The sequence below is a fragment of the Primulina huaijiensis genome, chromosome 6 (genome assembly GCF_012295235.1).
Source record: "Primulina huaijiensis isolate GDHJ02 chromosome 6, ASM1229523v2, whole genome shotgun sequence".
NCBI classification, from domain to species: Eukaryota; Viridiplantae; Streptophyta; class Magnoliopsida; order Lamiales; family Gesneriaceae; genus Primulina; species Primulina huaijiensis.
The window spans coordinates 8,748,865-8,772,117 of NC_133311.1; the positions used below are offsets into that span (position 1 = coordinate 8,748,865).

The window sequence follows — 23,253 nt, forward strand, 5'->3', positions numbered from 1 at the left end:
TATGAATATATCATAATATTAACTTTTTGGTACCATTTAAATGTTTTTTTGGTTTTACCAACTATTTAAAGTGGATGCCTTGATTTATTATATATCAATATATCATAATATTAATTTCTTGTTACCATTTAAATGTTAGTTTTGTTTTATCAACCATTTAAAGTGGGAACCTTGATTTAGTGTTTATAATTATATATATAGCACAATAAATACTTGGAAACATTTATAAGTTTTGGTATATATTATATACTTTTAAGATAATAATATATAACATAATATAAATATGATTATTTAATATATTGAAACCATTTTATTAATTGGATTTCAATAATGTTCATTAATGTTAACTTTATTAAAATACCAAGAGTGGATCCTTTAATCTCATCTACTTAAATTAAAAATTGAACAATTAAAAATTACCAATTAAATTTTCAAACAATTAAAAAGAAAAAAAAACAAAGACAAAACAAAAAGACATTGTCTTGAACTTGTAATTACCTTAGCTTCCCTTTGGATAGGATATCGGACACACCGAATTATACTACTTGTGGACAACCTGCTATTGGGAGTGCAACAATCAAAGTCGCAGCAATGGTGGAAAAAGCCATATGTTTCTAGTGTTTTTAAACATGAGGTTTGAAGTGTTTTGGGTTTAGAAAACTCTATTTTTTGATATAAATAATTGGGTAGAAATCTAGGCCCAATAACCTTGTTATAATAGGTACATTAGGCCCATTATAATGTAGGTAAAATATTTTGTTTACAAAAGTTTTCGAAAATATTAGTCGAATTCCCAAAAAGTCTTTATTTTCGTCAAAAATTGATTACCGGTTTAAAATACGACTTGGCGTGTAAAAACATCTCAAAAAGCACAATTTTCAAAAATAATATTTAAAATATATCATATATTAAATAACTAAAAATAATCATTTAATAAAAATATTTTCCCTTTATCGTCCCCATCTCCGTTCCTCGATCGCGTCTCGAATAACACTTAAAACAAATTTTTATGCATTCTAATAGAAAACCATATCTTAAACATGTAAACATGCCTACCACATTTAATTTACACAATTAAAACAATTTAATTAAGCATTTTCTATTTTTTCTAAATTTGCATGCAGTTGGATTACGTTATCGCATTTTGGACATTACAACAGCCTTCAGAACTCGCTATGGGCATTACGAGTTCCTAGTGATGCCGTTTGGATTGGAAAATGCTCCAACAATCTTAATGGATATTATGAATTGTGTATCTCAGCTTTATTTGGATCAGTATGTCATTGTATTCATAGATGACATCCTCATTTATTCGAAGAACCAGGAGGAGCATAGACAGCATCTGCACCGCATTGCAAGTGTTGCAGGATCGTAAGTTGTTTGCAATATTCAGCAAGTGCGAGTTTTGATTGGAGAAAGTGGCATTTTTGGGGCATGTTATCTCTAGCTATGGCATTGAGGTTGACCCGTCCAAAGTAGAAACAGTGAAGGAATTGGTTGAACCGAAGGACACATCTGAAATCCGCAGTTTCTGTCATGCCCCGAGACCGAAGCATCGGTGACATTCGGCATTGTTTAAAAATTACTTGAAAACAATAAGCCTCGTATAAAAAAAAAACCAGTCTTTTTCATAATTAAATATTGTCTTTACAATGACAATGGAAATTACATCAGAGTTGCGGAACCGAAATAAATATAAAGGAATTACAACTTTTAATCCTGGATTTCTTGATGCGTTCACCAACCCAGAATGCTCCTTGCTCTTCATCATTCACTTGTTCCTGAATCTTATCTGGGAAGAGATGTAAGGGGTGAGCGTTTTGGGAAACACTCAACAAGTGGGGGTCGATCGATTCCCAAGAAGGTCAGTGGGAGTGCTGTGACATTCCTGGTGATTTATGTTGATGACATTCTACTCATTTGGAATGATGTAGGATTGTTGCAATCAACTAAATTATGGTTAGCAAGTAAGTTCTCGATGCAGGACTTGGGTGAAGCATCTTTTGTATTGGGAATACAGATCTATAGAGATATATCGAGAAGATTGCTTGGTCTCACCCAGTCCACATACATTGATACCATCGTGAAACGGTTCTCGATGGATGTGTCCAAAAGAGGACATCTACCAATGTGTCATGGCGTGTCCCTATCCAAGTCTATATCTCCCAAGACTGATGCAGAGATAGCGACGATGACAAGCATTCCTTATGCATCTTTAATTTGTATCATCATGTATGGGATGATATCTACACGTCCTGACGTGGCTTTTGCACTAAGTGTAGTGAGTAGATATCAATCGAATCCTGGTCTTCCACACTGGAAAGCTGTGAAAGACATCCTCAAGTATTTGAGAAGGACCAATAAGTTGTGCTTGGTCTATGGGGGTGGAGAACTAAAATTGGAAGGATATACCGACTCTAGCTTCCAAAGCGATATCGATGACTCGAAGTCAACCTCTGGGTTTGTATTCATGCTCAATGGTGCTGCTGTCTCTTGGAAGAGTTCCAAGAGAGATAGTACTGCGGATTCCACCACTGAGGCCGAATACATTACTGCATCAGCTGCAGCAAAGGAGGCTGTTTGGGTAAGGAATTTCGTCCAAGAGTTGGGCGTCATTCCTAATGGAGTTGCTCATGTCCCGGTATTTTGTGACAACACGGGAACTATAGCTCAAGCATAGGAGCCGAGGTCTCATCAGAAGTCCAAACACATATTGAGAAAGTACTACATCCTCCGAGAGATTGTGGAAAGAGGAGAACTGTAGATTGACAAAGTCGGCTCCGCAAATAATGTTGCTGATCCGCTAACTAAGCCTTTACCTGGACCATTATTCGAGAAGCATCGCGAATCGATGGGTTTAAAGCATATGGGTAGTTGGCTCTAGTGCAAGTGGGAGATTGTTAGAGTAGGTGCGCGTCGAGCCAAGTGTTGGCCGATTGTTCACAATGAAACTCTATTGATAAACAGTTTTTGTTTTAATAATATTTGAAATTATTGTTTGGCACTTCTTTATCTGTATACCCACATGTTGCATAGATAAAGTCCTTGAATATACAAATAGTAGAAATAATATGAGATGCTCATATGATGAGTATCATGAAACTCATATTTGGAATACTGTATGTTCTAAGCAGTTCCTAGCCGATTCAGCCGCCGTTAAGAAGGATATAGGCTGCTCGAGTTCGAGACTAGTATCTTCGATGTGAGTACCATGTTTCATTGGTAGGGGACATTGTGATGTCCGAGCATGCAGATAGGTGCTCCTGGTAGAGTGCACTGAACAACCCTCCATATAGGACTTTCCAAGTGATTCTCACTCATCGAGTGGAAACGTCCTAGTTTATGGTTGTACACCATTAGTCCTTATGACCAGGGACAACATTGAGACTCTATATGCTAGCATTGCACTTTGACTTGTTTACCGACTCTTAAGGAGTCATCAGGTGGCAAGGTTGGGTGTTCTGTCGAAATATATAGGAGTCGATGCATTGTAGTCGGGGATTCACCGCTTACCTTCGGGTATGGATATCCTGTGTAATCTCATGTGTATGTAGTTTTAAATCTCTCATCAGAGTATGGTGGTAATTAAGAAAGGGGTTTCTTAGATTACACCATCGATGCAACTACGACATGACACATAGTATCGATTCATTGACAACTCTCGATATACCAATGGTTGTCGAATTGGTCGAGATATATGAGTTGAAAGGATCGTACTGTACGCTAACCATAATTGGATGGTTCTTGCAGGCGCTATCATTTGATACCTAGGGAATCATATAAGCGAAGCTGCTAGGCGTTTAACATGATTGGTTGGGTACTATCAGACTTGAGTTCTGACGTTCTTATTATCAAGGAGTTAATAAGTAAGAATGGAGCAATTGGGGTATGCTCAAATAAAGACATGTTTAGTCCGAATCACATGGAGATGTGAACCCACGGCTAGTTGTATCAATGAACTATTGAGGGCCACACAACTACTAGCTTTCTAGATCCCGTTGAGAAGTAAAATAGTTCAATGTGTTGAACGGCTTATAAAGGAGTTTATAAGCGTAAATAAAATTAGAAGTATGACTTCTATAAGGGGAATGTGACTTTTAATTTGTGGAAGTGTTCTTAAATTAAAAGTTGGCCAAATAAATAATGTATTTGAAAATTGTGATTTTCAAAAACATTATTATGGACTAAATTAAATTAATTCAAATGTTGAACTAATTAAACACTAGTGGACCTAGTAGAGTCCAAATAATTAAATTAATTCAAATGTTGGATTAATTAAATAACATTGGGCCTTGTAGAGCCCAATTAGAAATAATTATTAAACTAGTGGGCTTGAGTAAATCAAGTAAAGTTTAAATGGTCTCAAATGTGTTTGGAATATTTAAATAAAAGCCCACGGGCCCTTTAATTGTTACAAGCCCAAGTGAAAAAAGCATGCTAGGGAGGTGAAGGGTTGAAGACAACTTTTGAGTTAATTGCATGGCATGCACATGCACCTTTTTGCTTTAAATTTTTCCACAACCAAAAAAAGTCTCCTTCCCTTCTCTCCACAACTTCACTTGGCCGAAATTTGCATCATTTTTCTCCTTCATTTTTCTCTCATTTTCTTCTTCAATTGTTGAGGAAAGAAAAGTCTTCTCAAAGAAAAATCCTCTAATTTTTCTAGTGCAAAATTAGAGGAGATCTACCTAGTTGGTGGTGGGCTTAATATTTGAGCAAGGAGTGCTCAAAGGAGAAGCTTGTAGATTTGGCATCCTTTCAAGAGCTAAGTTGTTTACAACTTGGTTGGAGCAATAACATCAATCCTTGTGAATGATAGGTAAAAATTCTAAACACCATATGTATGACATTTTGGTGTTTATTGTATTTGCTACACATCATAGTTGAGGTTGCTCGATTTTTCTTGTAAGAAAAATATTTTGAAACTTCCGTTGCGCTTTCGGGCACCTTAATCGATCCCCTTTCAGCAGTCATGTGATCTTCAAACTTCCTCTTATTCGCTAAGATGTCTTTCAGGAATTTAGCATAGCTAGGCATTTGCATCAAAGAATCAGCAAAGAGAATATTAATGTGCAATTTCATGAATACTTCTAGCAACTTACCGAATTGCGCATCTATTTTCGCCTTTTTCAATGCTGCAGGAAAAGGTGGAGAGATAACAATTTTAGATTGTGTAGTGGGTGCGGGTGTAGAGTTAGAAGACTTACCTGTGGACGTGTCAACCGCTCCCTCTCTTGGCACCTCCTTTTCCTTTCCCTCTTGTTCAAGTACCTTTCCATTCCTCAATACCATGGCCTTCACTTACTCTTTTGGATTAGTTTCAGTGTTGCTTGGCAAGGTGCCCATATCTCTGCTAGCAATCATCTTAGCTAACTGTCCTATCTGATTTTCTAAACCTTTTATCGATGAATCTTGTTTCTGTAGTCTAGTTTCAAAGGATGAGATAAATTTAGACATCATTTGCTCCAAACTAGACTTCTCTTCTCTAGGCTCAGTTCAATACATAAGTAGCTTACCATACTGTTGTCCTCCTTGTGGCCGATTTTGACTGTTTTGACCACCCCATGAGAAGTTGGGATGTTGCCTCCATACAAGATTATATGTGTTCGAATATTGATCATTCCTAGGACGGTTTTGAATCCCAACTTGATTTACTGGTGCCTCATCATGCACATAGAAATGACCACTGTCTTGAAAATCCTTAACATAGTGTTCTCTTCCGCATTTATCACAGAATATCTCTTGCAGGCACATCGCTGTCCCGTTTACGTTCAAGCTGTCTATTTTCCTATTAAGTGCTTCTAATTGCATAGTGACAGTAGAAAAGTCAGTTACCTGGCGAACTCCTGCACTCCTCCTCTGATTGTTCATCTCAGATGGTGATAACTGCTAGCAGCCATCTCCTCCAGTAATTCATACCCTTCTTCGTCTATTTTTCTCAACAGATTCCCAAAAACCGCAACATCTATCATGGTACGGTTAGACGAAATTAAACCACAGTAATGTTGGAAAATTACACCGAAAAACATGATGCCGACCACGATGATAATATAGTACCCAAAAATTGCGGAATAAAATAACCAACAAGAACACAAAGATTTACGTGGTTCACCCAATATAAGCTACGTCCACGGAGCACTGCAACTTTTATAACTGGATGAAATATTACAACAAGTGTATGCACCAATACACTCAATATTTCTCACTCCCAACCCGAGTATACCGAGAAAATAATTTCTCTAACTCACACAAGAGAATTCCCGCACTCAAGAAAAAAACATCACTCAAGAAAAAAATACACTCTTTTTTTCTATACACTCTCTTTTTATCAAATCTGAAAAGCTTTTGATTTTGGGATACAATAATTGAAGGAATTGAGCTCTATTTATAACTAATTCTCTCTTTCAGTTTTATAAGAATTTTGATGTGGGATATGTGAATTTTAATATTTTATTTAATGTGTGCCCCATCCCATTAAATCTTACCTAACAATTCTCTCACTTGAAGACTTGATTTAAATCAATTTTCACACCATCAGTGCAGCAGCTCATACCTCTTTTGTTAGTCTAGGAGACCAACTGTAGTCAAACACAACTTCAGTTTTTCAATGATAACAGCCTTCGTGAGCATATCAGCTGGATTCTTGCTTCCAGGAATCTTCTCAAGCTTCAAGACTCCATTCACCCGATCTCTAAGGATCCCCATACCAAGGATTTGTTTTGCAGCATCCAAATCCTTCAAAGCAAATTCCTTTGATAACTCTTTCTCGAGTTTATCAATCTCCTCCAGACAAGCTCCTGCTATCAACATATCATCTACATATATCAGTAGTATCATATAATAACCATCAAGCTTCACATAACAACAGTGATCAGCCTGATACCTCAGAAAACCATCATTATTCATTACACCATAAAACTTCTTGTACCATTGTCTTGGAGCTTGTTTGAGCACATACAAGCTCTTCTGAAGTTTGCACACCATTTTCTCTTTCCCTCGTACTTCAAGTCCCTGTGATTGATTCATTTCTTCATGTAGCTTACCATGAAGAAACGTCGTCTTTACATCTAACTGTTCCAGATATAAATCTTCTTTTAGCATCAATTCAAGTACAGCCCTGATAGTAGTTAACTTTACCACCAGAGAGAAAATATCAATCTAACCAATGACTTCCTTTTCACCTTTTCCAACAAATATTTCTTTGTACCGCTTGTTACCGTTATGTTCTAACCGGTACTCCCACTTGCTATGTAAAACCTTTTTACCTTCAGGAAGTTCTGACAACTCCCACATGTGATTGGATGACAATGAATCCATCACATCTTCCATGGTTAACTCCCACTGCTTAAAGGTCTCATAAACATCCGATTTATTTTTCACAAAATAAACCCAAAATTTCTCGAGCATCGCCCCATGATTCCCTAGGTATAACTGATAGTACCTGCAAGAACCAGTCGATTATGATTAACGTACAGTACGGTCCCTTCATCTCATATATCCCGATCGAATCTGCAACCATTGGTTCATTGAGGGTTGCATAATAATTCGATAACTCTGTGACGCATCTTTGATAATAAATAGCGGCATCGCATGTACAACTGGAGAACTCCTTCTCTAATGTACATCTCATACTCTGGCCAGAGATTCCATGCACTATTATTTCATCAGGTCACATAGGATATCCACACCCGTAGGTGAGCGGTGAATTCCCGACTACAATGCACTGGCTCCTACATGTGTCGCAATTTTACCCAATCTCTCTACCTGATGACCCTCCTAGGGTCGGTAAACGAGTCAAAGCACAGCCCTAGCATATAGAGCCTCAGTGTTGTCTCGGGTCGTAAGGAATAATGGTGTACAATCATAACCACGGACTTATCCTCTCGATAAATGATAACTAGTTGGAAAGTCCGAAGGAGGGTAGTTTGGTATAATCATCATATGACTACCCATCTGCATGTTTGGACATCTCTATGCCCTTACCAAGAAACGCGGTACACAACATCACTGATTCTAGTCTCGAGCTCAAGCGACCTTTATCCATGTTTTAAGTGGCTGAATCGACTAGGAACGAATTTAGATTATACAGTGTTTACAAATGAGTTTCAACATCGAATTACGATTCATTTGTATTAAGGTATAATCAAGGTCTTTATCTATGTTGATCACATAGGTATACAGATAAAGAAATAACAAACCATGAAATAATGAATTATATTAAAATAAAGATTGTATATTACAACTGAGTCAATAAATTCCCTAGCCAACAGTTGGCTTACAGGGTATCTACTCTAAAAGTTAAGGGGCTGCCATGGTTAGGGTATTGATCAAGGATGTTTTACACGAGTTTTAGGGTCCTAAGAACATACACAACACTCTACAAACATGAACCAATCAAGCTGGAAACTGAAAACAAGGGTTGATGATCATAGGGATCGGTTTATTGGAATTGTGGCTTGTCTTGGTCTCTGCTGGGACCAGAGCTAGCTTGGTCCGTGATGGGTCAAGGAGAGAGTCCTAGCCATGCTAGGACTAGAGCACAAGGGCTGGGAAGGAGTCCTAGCAACCCGAGAAGCACAGAGCAGCGCACATGGGTGCGCAGCCTTGAAAGAAGTAAGGGGCTTGGCCATGGGGCTTTGGGCTGGGCTAAGTTGACTCATTAGAGGGTGCACAAGTGGCTGGTTCAGGGTCTAGTTTGGTTGGCTATGTCCTAGGAGCGTTTCGAAGAGTCCTTGTCATGAAGGGAGTCTCGGCCAAGCTTGAAACTGGAGTTGTGGCTTACGGTTGGGGCTAGGGTCAGGTTCTTGGGTGCTAAGGGTCCAGTAGGGTCCATGGGGGTCTGGCTTGAAGTTGGTCCAGCATGGTTCGAGCATGGCTCGATGAAAAATTGAAGTGGCTCGAGGGTAGGATTGGGTCGAGGATTAGGGTTTTCATCATTGAATTTAATTCAAAACATGGCTCACGGGGGTCGAGTCATGGTTCACGAGGGCTAAACTAATATAAAAAGTCAAATTTTTTAATTTGAGAATTTTATATTAAAGTTTGAATTAATTCGGGATTAAAACGCATTAAAAATGAATAATTAAGGGATAAATGAAAAGTCTAGTATTTAAGATAAATAAAATTATAAGAAAGTTAATTTAAGCTTAAATAATTATTTGGGACATGTTAGAGTCAATGGAATTAAGAAAAAGTCAAATTTGAGGATTTTTACGTCTATGGGTAAAAGGTAATTTTACACCTAGAAAATAGTAAACGTCATGACAGTGCTCTGAATGCTGTTTTATATGCTAATATGATTATTTTAAATGTTTATTGATTTTTATGATTTAATATGAAAATTTAAAAGATATGTTGCATACTTGGTTTAAAAGAAAAACGATATTTATATTCATGATGGTTGACTTTGCTAGACTGAAGGTGCACATACCCCGAGGACCAACATTTCTACTTTTCCGCACTAGTGATTTTATGTTTATGTTAAAGATATTTTTACGATTTTTTATTTATGCTTTGAGTGGTTTTTGAGATGTTGATAGTATGGGTTATACTTTTCAAATATTGCTTTTAGGTTTGGTAAAACGTTGGATGATTTTATGTTTTGAATATTTTCATTGAGTTTCAAATATTAGTTGGTTGTTTTATTTTTAAAATAGTGTCAAAAATATTTTGTATATATATGTAGGGTTCGGCCGAAATATGTGAGATGTTAAAAAATTTTCTAGTACTTTTTTAAAAAACGAGTAGTGGACGTTTCAAGTACGGTCCCTTCAACACATTTATTCTTATCGAATCTGCAACCATTGGTATATCGAGAGTTGCATATGAATACGATAATGATGTGATTTATCTTTGAGTACTAATAGTGACATGGTATGTGCAACTAGGAAAAAAAATTTCCATAAAGCACATTTCTTGCTCTGGCCAGAGAATCTTTGCGGAATGATGCCCAAATCTTAAATGAAAACTATGTAATTTATCTTTGAGTACTAATAGTGGCATGGTATCTACAGCTTGGAAAATATATTTTCCTAAAGCACATATATTGCTCTGGCCAGAGAATCCTTGCGGAATGGCCCTTCAACTGTTTGAGAAATGACGGCCAACTCTTGAACGAAATTTTTATCCAAACACCCTCCTTTGTTGCAGCCGATGCAGCTATGTATTCGGTCTCAGTGGTTGAATATGCTGTGGTGTCTTTCTTGGAACTCTTTCAATAGAGAGCACCACCATCGAGCTTGAATACAAATCCAGAGGTTGATTTCGAATCATCCACATCTGATTGGAAGCTATAATCATTATAGCCTTATATTTTTAATTCTCCATTCACGTAAACTAAGAACAAATTCTTAGTTCTTCTAAAGTACTTAAGAATATCATTCACGACCTTCCAATTTAATGGACAGAGATTCGACTGATATCTGCTTGCAACACTCGGTGCATGTGTAATATCAGTTTGAGTAGATATCATATCATACATAAACTGCCTAATGATAAACATAAAAAATTGTACATTAATTAAATGTTTTATAATATAAATTAATAGTTTTTGTTTTATTAAATGTTTAAATATTACATGTTTATAATAAATTGTATAAAATATATGTTGTTGTGTAATTATAAGTTTTTACTATTTTTACAGGTTGGATAAAACAATAATAACTTTGGCTTTTCAAATGAGATTAAGATGATTTTTGGACCCGTAGAAAGTTGATTTTAATATCTACAATATTGGTGACAAGCATGAGATAAAAATATTCTCACAATTCGGATCAAATTAAGCAACAAATAAAGTTACCAAAAGAGTGACTGTTTTATCATGCTAGAGCATTTTGACCATATCTCTCAAATTACTTGGTCAAATGGTAAAAAAAATATCACAATTCAAACAACTCAGTTATCTACATGTTTAGTTTTATGTGGAAAAGCAAAATCTGAAGGAAAAATTTTCAAAAGTGATGTCTATGATGACATAATTTCTTGGAACACCTATGAAAGCTTATGTGTTCAAAATAATATTTTATTTGTGATTGTCTCCTCAAATTTGGGTATAAATAGGGCGTGCGTTGTAATGTATTGTGATATCCCTAATTTTTGAACAAACCTTTGAGTTCATAATATTTCTCTCTTCGTTTTTCCATTATTTCTTCATTTTAATATAATTAGCATGTTAATTTTATATTCAAAGTTTTACACTTTGAATAATGAGTAGCTAACTTCCCAAAGTTGAGATGAAAAAGTGAAACTCTTGGTATGATAATAAGGTTAGTAAAAGATAATAATCTATATTTTATATTATTTAATCATTATTTATTATTTATGTTATATTTATTTCTTTAAACATTATTATACTCTACTTATAAGTGGGAGTTTTGTTTTATTGTTGCTATATGTCACACTAAATTCTTGGAACAATTTAAATGTTAGTTTGGTATTACCAACCATTTAAAGTAGATGTCTTGATTTTTTATATATGAATATGTCATAATATTAATTTATTGGTACCATTTAAATATTTTTTTGGTTTTACCAGCTATTTAAGTGGAAAACTTGATTTAGTTTTTACAAATATATATAAAGCACAATAAATACTTGACAACATTTATAAGTTTTGGTATATAGTATATACTTATAAGATAATAATATATGACATAATATAAATATGATTATTTAATATATTGGAATAATTTATTCAAGTGGATTTCAATAATGTTTATTGATGTTAACTTTATTAAAATACCAAGAGTGGATCCTCTATTATTTAATTAAATAATAAAATTTTATAAAATTATTTTCCCAAAAATAATATTTTTGATCTTTTCAAACTCCTTCTTTGCCCAAAATCGGCTTCTCGAGAAAAATCGAGCTCGACTCGTAAAATAATTCAAACTCTAATATTTTTAGAAAAAGTAAATCATTTTTAATCATATTAGGAAGTCTTGCAATTATTTAATGAAAAATAAATATTCTTGTCTTGGTCGTTCACGGTCTCCTTTCCCTACTCTTTATCGAATATTCGGGAAAATCCTTTAATTTCATGAAATCATATCATATAATCATTTAATCATGCAATCATACCTTTAATCATATACTATGCATTAATTAAACATTTAATATCAATTAAATAAAATAATTATGAATTTCAAGTATTTTTGCATGCATGTGGTTTACATGGATTTGGTTTTTCGGACGTTACAAAATCATCCTCACGCCATGCTCATGGACCCCTTCTCGCAGACGTGATGTCATGAGTTCTATGACAATAGAGTGCCTCAGTGGACGTGTTTGTTCACCGTACAACTCTTGTAGGTGGCCGTAAATGTCAGCAGGATTTACAGCTTCCTCAAACCGCCTCTGCAGCTCATTTGACATAGAAGCTAGCATATAACTCTTAGCTTGCAAGTCATGATCCCACCATTTGTCAAGCTTTGCTAGTTCCTCTGTAGTTGCATTTTGTTTAGCAGACTTAGGAGGAGCCTTAGTAAGCACATATGCTATCTTTTCGGAATTTAAAACAATTTTTAAATTCCTTAGCCAATCATGATAATTCGGTATTGTCAGCTTGTTTTGGTCGAGTATAACAGATAATGAGTTTCGAGACGACATTGTAAATATACTGAAAAGGAAATAGAATAAACGTTACTGAATATTTTGAAATATTTTTAAGACGTAAAATATGGACATTTGTTTTCACGAACTGTCTCTCACTATTTTGACATTCTCACCACCCTATGATGAAAAACGGGAAATCCAATTTCCTTGTGAGTATGCATGGCCCAATTGCGAAATAATGATCTCGAATAAATATCAGCTAATCATAATTCCCAAAAGATAGATCCCAATTGCAACTCCTTGCAACCCTTACATAGTTTTTCCTCACTTTTGAGGATGGTCCAATAATATAATTTTCTTTCTCTTTACATGTCGAGCCCGACCCATCAATGTCGAACCTTCGTGGACGGTCATCGTGCTGTCCTCCACTAATATGAGCCGAAGTTATTGGAATTCACATCAAGTATGTCAGTGGAAGTCGTGGCTTTCCGACATCAAGTCCTCCCCAATAATATGAGCCAGATACTGATCGCGGACAGTGTTCTTCATGCAACCACCGTTGATGGAAGTAAGGAGTTCTTAAACTTTCTTTTAATTATCCTTTTAATGGGCTTGATTTAAATTTTGGATCTCATCCAAAATTATATATTTTAATTTTAAAATTTTGTCTCATCATTAATTTTAAAACTCGTGTCATGATTGTTTGTATGATTGTCAGATTCATGCAAATATTGTTATTATATTAATAATAACGCACATACTGATTATTTCTAATATATCACATACATAATAAATAATAAAAGATGATCGATAACCAAAAGTTAATTGATCTATACGAGCCACATACAGATCCATGTCCATAACCTAGGTAAATATAAGGATGCGATGCAATATTATATAAACTTCAAATATTTTATATGTCTTCGATCTTCAAAACTCCTTCCAAGGATCGGGCCCACTGTCTTCAAATCTTGATCTCCCACTAATTATAATATTTACATTAAATGACCATGGCACATTGGGATACAAATTTACGGGGAGAGAACGAACCATAAATCATGTTCACTTTTAATTATCAAATAATCAAAATTACAACATGTAAAATATCCTAACATCAGTCATGGCTCTCGATCATCCTTTTACTATATAATATCATATATTATATTAATCCGATAATATCACATATTATCAACAAATCGTGTATCTCGTAAATTATCACTAACCGCAATAATTATCAAATTAAATAAAAACTTTTATTTAACATCAAATAATTAAATTTTTTGTAAACACATTTTACCATAAATAATTATCTTATTTCAATTATTTATTTTGTAAGAAATTTTATCAACAATTATCGCAGGAGTAAAATCTTCCGCATTTTCGTAAAATAACAATTTAGCCCTGAAATATTTCGATAATTCAGAAAACGCCTCGGGGACTCTCGAAAAAGAGTCTCCATTGGGCAGGACTGCTCGAGAACATCTCGGCAGCCTGCTTGAGGCTTCCCACGCTGTCTGAACTATTCATGCTACAGCTTGTGTGTTGCCCGAACCTTTCGGGTAGCCCGCCCACGTGCACCCCTTAATAAAAATTATTTATTTATTTATTTAGAATCTGGTCAGGCTGTGCGCAGCTAGCCTGCCCGGAGCAGCCGTTTTAAATTTTTTTTATTATGTTTTTCAAAAATAAATTTGTGGGGCGTAGTTTCCTGATAATTTTTTACGCTGTTAGAAATAATAAACTCAACATGATTTAAAACTCACGATTGAGAATAATCTTGCTCTAATATCACTGTTAGGACATCGAATTCTCGCACCCAAGATACATCAAAAAATTTAAAATTTTCGTTTCGATAATCGAAATGTTTCTTGGGCGTCGTTTGTTTAAAATTCCATTCATAGGGCGTTAAGCGATTATACCTGCATGTATTAAATGGTGGACTCCAAACAATTCCGATTTTTATACGGAGGTAGTCTTTCTTGTAAATCCCTACGAATGGAACACTCCTTTGATCGCCTAATTCGGTCCACGATCGAAGACTATCCTCCTCAATTGGATTACACTAGAAATCGCAACCGATTTGTTTGTTGAGACTGTAGGCTCCGAATTTTCAAAATTTGGAGATGTTGTGGCGCGGCGTGGAAGCAACAACAAAGTGGCCGAAATTTTCAAAAATCAATTGTCTAGTGGACGAAACTTCTTATGCAAAAGGAGGATAGTTCTTGCCAGAGATTCATTGCACTATTAACTCATCAGATCACATAGGATATCTTTACCCATATGCAAACGATGAATCCTCGGCTACGATGCATTAGCTCCTACGTATTTCGAAACTACACCCAACCTCGTCACCCAATGACCCTCAACGGATTCGGTGAACGGATCAAAGTGCATGCTAGTACGTATAGCCTCTACTTTGTCCCAGGTCAAATGACTAATGATATAGAACCAAAACTGCGCACTATTCAACTCGAGAAGTGAGAAGCACTTGGACAGTCTGAGAGAAAGTTGTTCAGTGTATCATCATATGATCAGTCATCTGTGTGAATGGACATCTTCATGCCCTTGCTAATGAAACATGGCGTTTACATCACAGATGCTAGTCTCGAGATCAAACGACCTTTATCCTTGTTTTAGACGGCTGATTTGACTAGTAACCTGTTTAGAATACACGATACACTTCTTAATGTGTTTCATGATCTTACATTGTGAGGCAGGCATCATGGTACTTATTGTATATTGAAGGACTTTATCTATGCAGCTTGCATGGGTATACAGATAAAATATAATTCCATAATCGAATGAAATTGTAAAATATTATTAAAATAAAAATTGTTTTACATTAGAGTCGATAAAAGCTCAAGCCACAAGTTGGCTTGCTGGAAACCTACTCTAACATAACTAAAATTCCATTAAATCATAAATGGGCCTTTGATTTCATAACACTTGATTTACATTTGTTCATGATTCGATTTTCATAACATTTTCTTAGACGTGTGTATATGTAATCCACCACAATTTTCTTTGGCCAGTGTATTTTGAATTCACTTCAATTTTTATGTTATTGTTAAATGCTTATTAATTATCTAGAGTTGGTTGTACTTTTTATAACTTTTGAATGATTCAATCAGAAATGGTTATAAAAATACAAAACTAAAGTTCAATATTAATTAATAAGCGTCTGCAAATAAAAATTGAACATCTTTTTTCCAAATATCATTAATTATGATATTTAAAATAAATATTTTTTTTATTTAAAATGTGTTAAATTATGTTATTAAGTAAAACTTAGCTATTAAAGTGACGTGCACATGCCATAGGCACAAAAAATTCCATGAGACTGTATCACATATCAATTTTGTGAGACAAATTTATGACACAACCCATGACAAAGTACTAATTTTTAAGTCAATAATATTACTTTTCGCTGCCGGTATGAACCGGGTCCTCTTGAGCCATAAAAAAATACTATTTTTATGTCAATATTATTACTTTTTACTGTAGATATGAACCGAATCGATCGAACATAAATCTGTGAGACTGTCTTACATTATATCTATTAAGCACAATTAAGAAATTCTTTAGTGCATAATTTTAGTTTAGCAACGTATTTATCTTTTAATTAAATGCGGCTTGGGTAAGTGAATTTAAGTAATATTAAAAAAAAAAACGTAAAAATAAGTTCAAAAAATTAAAACCATATTTATTCTGAACACACGGTGATATATATGTGGATGCTTGTGCATGTGTTGTAAAGAATTTGGTGCATTACTTTTGCAAAAAATAATCAAAACTGAAAAACTTGATTCGATTGATTAGTTTGGTTCAGTAGAATTTTGTACACAGTTAGCAACCAACATCAAAGAACTATCAGCAGTAGACTATTGAAGTGGTATATGAATATTACATGGTTCCACCAGGCACAATGGAACTACTGCCCGAAATCATAGGGAGATCACCTTGAAAAACTTGAAAGCACCTAAAGCTGATTTTCCCAACCACCAGGCAATGGTGATCTGAATATCTGGACAAGCGCCATTTTTTGGGATCTATCAAGGTTTTTCACACCATATCCTTTGTAAACTCCAAGTTTTAATGATTTTCGACCATCTTCGACAGCTCTCTTCCTCAAGGCTGTGAGCGAACTTGTCCACTGAGAATCCACATCCGTTAAGCTTGCCTTGACTTCCGACATTTTTACATCTACTGATGATGAATTAGCAGCAGCATCCGCTGAGCTTTTAGGTAGTTGCCGTGTTTCCTTGGTATCTGTAATTTGACTTTGTTGGCTGTTGCCACAATTGAGTTTGCTCCCCCACCATTTATATGAGATGCTTGACAAGCCATGAAATGGGAATCCATATTTGAATTCATCCACAGTTGTGGAATTCCCTTTGGTTGTTGTTGAGGCGTGGATATCATGAGGGCTTTCATTATGTGCATCCTTACTTAGCTGTGGAATATTCATTTGTAATGGTAGTGTCACCTGCATAGAGCCGGTTTTTAATGCCTTCCAATGAAGTAAAATAACAAAAAGAAACATAATGAAGACGAAATACCAATATCAATGAGGTAAAATGGATTATATGTGTGTGCGTGTGTGTTTGTGAACATGGTTTTCAAACACAGAAAAAAGCAATGCTAGTTATTGAAGAGGACAAGGTAAGGAGAGAGGGGATTTTAGACTTCTAAAAAAGATTCTCTCGTATTTTACGAAAAAAAGAGTTTAACTAACTTGGTGCAAATTCATCTTTTCAAAAAACAATTGTTTGTACAGAAATGGAAGAGATCCCACTATTTGTCCGCAATCCTGTGTGATTTCCTGTGTATGTAGCACATTGGTCCATAATGCTGCTTAAACAATAATAGAATTACATCATTGTACTTTTGGTGTATCTTTAAATGCCCAATTCTCTTCCATTTGATCAAGAAGAATAGAGGAGACCATGAACAAAAAAGTGTTCTTCATTGGTGAGTAGGGAGCAAGTGTTTTTCACAGGATAACAACAATCACACAAAGCAGAACGAAATTTCATTTTTTTGTAAAATGGCGGCGAAAATAATCGAAGCTATGTGTATCTTCACCCACAAAACAAACTAGAGTACAAATAGATAGGTTTGATAACCACACAATCAAGAAATTAGCCCCCATGTTAGGCTAGCTATTCATAATTAAATGTATCCTAATAATTAAGTTCTTAGCAAGGTATTACATTATGCCAGAAGCTGATAATTGTTCACTAAGATGCCGATAAATAAACGAAGAGTGACAAATTTGACCAACCAAACAATCCAATGATAGAGTTATTTATTGGTTTTCCAAAAAACAAGTCTTGAGTTTAAATCACATTGGATGAACGACTGTAATTTTCTTGAAAGAATAAAAAAACTGGTGCGGCGACTGAGAATCCGTGCATAATTCAGCACTATTCCTAACCTAAAACTAGAAACCAACAAAGTAAACTATTGCTAATTTAGAAAAATCAGTGTTCCAAAAAGCGGTAGGGAGTACGCTGACGGTTACCTAGGCGCTAGGCGGTTTTTGTAAAGTATTTTTATAATATTTAGTAACATTATATATTAATATCTTTTATTTTATTTTTATTTTAAGATATTAAATCATTGTTTGATATAAGTTGGGAGAGCATGACTAATAAAAAATAAAATGAAGTTTTTTATTTTAGGATATTAAATCATTGTTTAAATTAATTCAATATCATCATTGTGATTTCCTCTTCCTTGGATGGAAAATCATTCTCGTGAAATTCACTTTAGATCGTAGAAGAAGATGAATTTTGATGTGTTAGAGAAAGCCAGCAAATCACATTTTTTGTTGGAATTTGGTTTAGAGCCAATAGAAAAAAATTATATTAAAAGACCAAAAAACTTTAAGAAAAAAAAAACTTGGAAAAAAATTAAAAAGCCCTAACCACCTAGGCAGCCCGACTAGCACTTTTTCTAGGCGGTCAGCTCCCGCCTAGGCGACTGCCTTGGCTGATTTTTATAACAGTGAGAAAAATATAAGTCTTTTCAATCAATGATGAAATAAATGGGTTTTTCAGAGTGAGTATGATATTGCTCAAAGTTCAATCTAGCACTTGATATTATCCCACAAGTAAGTTTTGTCCACTATATTCCTTCAAAAATATGGTTTTTCCCTTTCAATCTATGCATAACATGGAACAGCGAAAGCAAATGGACATGCAGTTATCAGAAGAAGAAAACATAAAATTTGTGAATTGGAAAATTCTGATCGTAGTGACAAAACGCAAAAGAAATTTAACGGCAAGCTGAAAAAAAGAGAATATGATCACAATTCACAAACAAGAGAAAAATATGTCTCACATGCAAGCAAACTGATGTCTCACAAGCAAACTCTAGAAGGAACGGGCAAAACCACCTATAGGTTAGCTTCAAGCACCAAACAGAGCACATATTCGCAGAAGCTAAGAAACTAAGTTAGGCTACCTTTATCGAAAAAGAAACAAAGAGATGTGAGCATGATGTTGGATTCACCAAATTTATAAGTAGTACTGTAGTATAAAATTGGGACACTAGTAATAAGCAGTTTTGGAATTCCTACAAAGCTGATTCACCAAAACAGAATGACAAACAACAAGAAGAGTTTCATTTCACTAACAAAATACTTATACTGACATACTCTCTTCGAAACAATTTTTTTTACAGTAACATGGCCTTTCTATGTACCCAAATATGCAGCACATAACCACCCACAAAACCCATACCTATGTAAAACACAATTACCAGAGAACGGCTTATAAAACCAGTACCTTTCATAGACTTTCTACCTTTGAATCATCACATCCAAAACAAAATTGAAAACATTTATGTTAAACACAGCAATCGTTCTCAATTTCCACATACAATCTTAGTCATTGCATAAAGTTTGGATAAAAATAACTGAGCATGTGCCCCATCCTGTAGTCACTTCTAGTATCATTTAACAATGTCAAACATTCATTCCCCAATCCAAGGACAGTCGAGGATTCGAGTTTGATATTGCAGCAAATTCCATAGACATAAGGGATACAATCATCAAACACCTACAACGCGCACTTTGTCCCCCGTGAACCTATCACAACCAAACTACTTCCATCACCCACGAGAAATAAATTCAGTTTATAGCAAAATCAGGAATCGGATGTTCAACAAAATATATCACATTCGTAATTTCAGAAAAGCAAGCACCAACAACTTTTACCATCCAGCTTCCATGAAAGGTGAAGATTATTAGAAGACAAACACAACTACCTAATCCTCCCTCGAATTTGTACAGATAAATGAACTCCAAAAGAACCATGTCAACTTTGAACTGCGACTAGCTAATATGAATTAGTATTCCATCAAAGTAGCAACTATACGAACTTTGATCAAGACCAACAATAAAATGCTCCAATTTCACTATAAAAGACAACTCAATTACACAAGAAATCTAGTGATGCATACCTCGTGCTTAAGCCCAATTCGATTCATGACGGAAACATTTCAATTTCCAATTTTTAGCTTCAAGATTCACGATGTGTCAACAATTTCAAAGTTTCCACAATCATTTCTACAAATTATTCGCAAAATTGAACAGAGTGTGGGTGGCAAACTGCGGACCTCGGAGAAATCGATGCGGAAGCTGACTTCACGTGGATCCTGTCTTCGTTTCAATCTGAGTTGCGTTTGAATGCGGTGTGGCCTAGTAGTTTGGTTGTAAAATTGGACAAAACAAAATATAGTACTACTTCCGTTCCAATACAATTTTATAATTTTACGTTATTTAAAATATTTATTTAATTACAAAACTTTAAATTAAATAGAGATATATTAGTAAAAAGGTCGAAAAAATATTGCTAAATATGATATATATATATATATATAAATATTTAAGACAAAAGAAAAAAGAAATATGACATATATAATTGTAATGGAAAGAATATCTTCATAATTTATTTTATTATATTTATTATTTCACATTNTATAGACACACACATTTTACAAATTGATTTAAAATTTTTAAAACAAAACTGCATGAATAAAAAATTTCTGGCAACTTACATGGGCACTATATTGAAGACTTTATTATTTTCATTATAAAATTTAAATGGCAAAAACTTGTGTGAGACGGATCTCTTATTTGGGTCATCCATGAAAAAGTATTATTTTTTTATGCGAAGAGTATTATTATTTATTGTGAATATAGGTAGAGTTGACCCGTCTCACATATTAAGATCCGTAAGACCCACTCAATTTAAAGTTGAGAAATTCAAGTAAATTCATGCCAAGGCCGATACATTATATTAAATAAGTTTATGATAATATATAATAAATTTGAATTCTTGGCCAATAGAGATGATAATGGGTCCGAAGTATCTCTACCTCGTAACTCAAAACAAGAAAACTGCTAGAGGGAAAAAAATATTTTTGAAAGTTGTGTCGTTAAAAACACGCTCAAAGACAATGATAAAAACCGTTGTTTAAGTTAAAACAACAGTTTCACAATAATTTGAAATTGTTGTCGTTTAACACGATTGACAACAATTTCAAAACAGTTAAATAATATTGTCTTTGGCTGTGTTATACATGATCAGGTCTACAACATTTTATAATCATTATCTTTTACAGTTACACCTTGTCTTCATGACATCGTTCAAAGCGGTCATCTTAAATTTTATAAAGACACCAATTCAAATATCATGGAAGTATAACTGACCAAGAAGACCTACAATTCAAACAGAAATGTGTCATAATCTACAACAAATAAAACAGAAATTATGTTGCCATAATCCAAATTTTTGTGGTCCAAGTTAAGTTTACAAAACCAAAAACCCTATTGATGGCCCGTGATATCCCGGGTCATAGATAGTGTCTGGGTCAGGGACCTGGATTACTCCCGGGTCACAGATGACCCAAGGCAGCAGGATAGGTAGGCAAAGGAAGCCCGAGTCTTGGATGACCTGGGACACTGAACGGATAGCTCGCCAGGGAAGATCTAGGGAAAGGCCCATCAAAGGGCCGGGCCATTGTACACCCGGGACATATTCTCCCCGGGCTATTGGATGCCCGGGCTCCCATGCAAATTCCCGAGAAGCTTTCTTCCCGGGCCACTTCGATATAAGTGCCGTATTTATTTATACTAGTAAGATAGGGTGTGGGCGGCCGTCCTATCTCTGACACTAGTCCAAGTGGTTGAAAAAATCAGGTAGAAGTGACTAATACGAGATTTGAAATGTCAGAATGTATGATATAATCAGTCGTCCTACTATAATTAGTAGGTAACAAGTAGAACGAGGTCATCATTGCATCTCCTATTATAAATACCAGATCCTCTCTTTGCATTTATTCTCTATTGAGATATTGAATACTCACATTTATTACTCATTTAGTCATTTGTTGCTCACACTCTTCACACCAATTTAACACCCATCATCTTGTTACATTGGTTTCTGGCTTGAGTCCTTCACTAACTTAAGCATCGGAGTGGTCACGCCGAACTCCCCTCCGACGCCCATTCACGTGATTATTTTCTTGGTTTGCAGATCTTCAGTCATCTCAGGAAGAAGGCTTTCAATCCAGACGCCTTGCTCTTATTTCCTCTAACATATTGATAGCAAATCCGATGGAGCATCCGACCCTGCTCATCCATTTCACCCGGATCGAATCATTGGAGCCGTCTGTGGGAAGTAGAGTTATAAGACGTTGATATGGCTCCTACCAGGAGAACGAATCAAGAAACTTCTCGGATTCAGGAAGAGAATAACACTCATCTTTCGGGTGCAGGTGGCCCGCTGCCCACTGGTCTCCGGCCTACTGTTAACTTAACACCTGAAGAGTTGAACAAAATTATATCTGATGCTGTGGAGGTAGCCTTAGCAAAGAAACCCCTTGCTAATCATTCTACCCGATCAGAGCAAGAACAGGAGCATATGCGAGAAGAGCAGGAGGAAGAGAGAAGGGAGGAAGAGAATGAGTCGAGCGCAGGTTCAAAATCTCCTACTGTGGTAGAAGAGTTAGAAGAGTTGAGGAAGAAGGTGAAAGTGTTGGAGGGGCAAGTTGGCTCTAGGAGTAGTACTCAAGTCATCAAGGGTTGCCCATTTTCTGATGTCATCGTCCGGGAACTACTTCCTGGGCACTTCAAATCAGCCATGATTAAGGATTGTGATGGGAGTTCTAACCCTGAAGAGCATCTCACCAGATTCGAAAACATGGCCATGCTACATTGTTATGGGGACGAGATTAAATGTAAAGTGTTCCTGACCACCTTGATTGACTCGGCCCAGAGGTGGTTCGAAGGATTGGCGCCTCAAAGTATCCAATCTTTTGAAGATTTCCAAAAAGTGTTATTGCACCAGTTCAGCAGCAGCAAGAAATATAAAAACACTGCCTTTAGTCTGTTTGAAGTGAAGCAGGGCCAGTATGAAACTTTAAGAGCATACACTAAAAGATTCAATCGAGTAGCTTTGGATGTCCCCGCATGCGCCCCCGAGACAAAAACTACTGCTTTTATGCAAGGGTTGTGGGAGGGAGATTTCTTTTGATCTCTAACAAAGAAGTTGCCCGGAGATTTTGAAGATCTCTTATCCCGGGCAGAAAAATATATCAACATGGAAGAAGCTCAGAATCAGAAAAAAGAAGCTCTGAAGAGAGCCAGGGGAGACCGGGTTATTAGGCCCAAGCAGAGAACTCATAAAAAGG

The 23,253-nt window shown here is 35.5% G+C and overlaps 2 protein-coding genes across 2 annotated transcripts; both read right to left on the minus strand.

Annotated features, from left to right (window-relative positions):
• Positions 1-12,192: 12,192 nt before the first annotated feature.
• Positions 12,193-12,606, minus strand: LOC140979065 (uncharacterized). Its single transcript, XM_073444419.1, has one exon. It carries the CDS (start codon positions 12,604-12,606, stop codon positions 12,193-12,195), a length of 414 nt encoding a protein of 137 aa, XP_073300520.1.
• Positions 12,607-16,339: 3,733 nt separating this feature from the next.
• LOC140978448 (uncharacterized) lies at positions 16,340-20,281 on the minus strand. The gene is made up of 2 exons (XM_073443480.1): positions 20,020-20,281; positions 16,340-17,038 (listed from the first exon to the last, which is right to left on the minus strand). Exons 1-2 carry the CDS (start codon positions 20,044-20,046, stop codon positions 16,532-16,534), a joined length of 534 nt encoding a protein of 177 aa, XP_073299581.1. The 5' UTR covers positions 20,047-20,281; the 3' UTR covers positions 16,340-16,531.
• Positions 20,282-23,253: the final 2,972 nt, after the last annotated feature.

What these genes read in the sequence shown, in the direction of transcription:
- LOC140978448 (XM_073443480.1), bottom strand. Translation starts at nt 20,046, where the DNA reads ATGAATCGAATTGGGCTTAAGCACGAG. An exon ending in GAATTGGGCTTAAGCACGAG is followed by an intron (nt 17,039 to 20,019) that starts GTATGCATCACT and finishes GGCTCTATGCAG; the next exon opens with GTGACACTACCATTACAAAT.
- LOC140979065 (XM_073444419.1), bottom strand. Translation starts at nt 12,606, where the DNA reads ATGTCGTCTCGAAACTCATTATCTGTTATACTCGACCAAAACAAGCTG.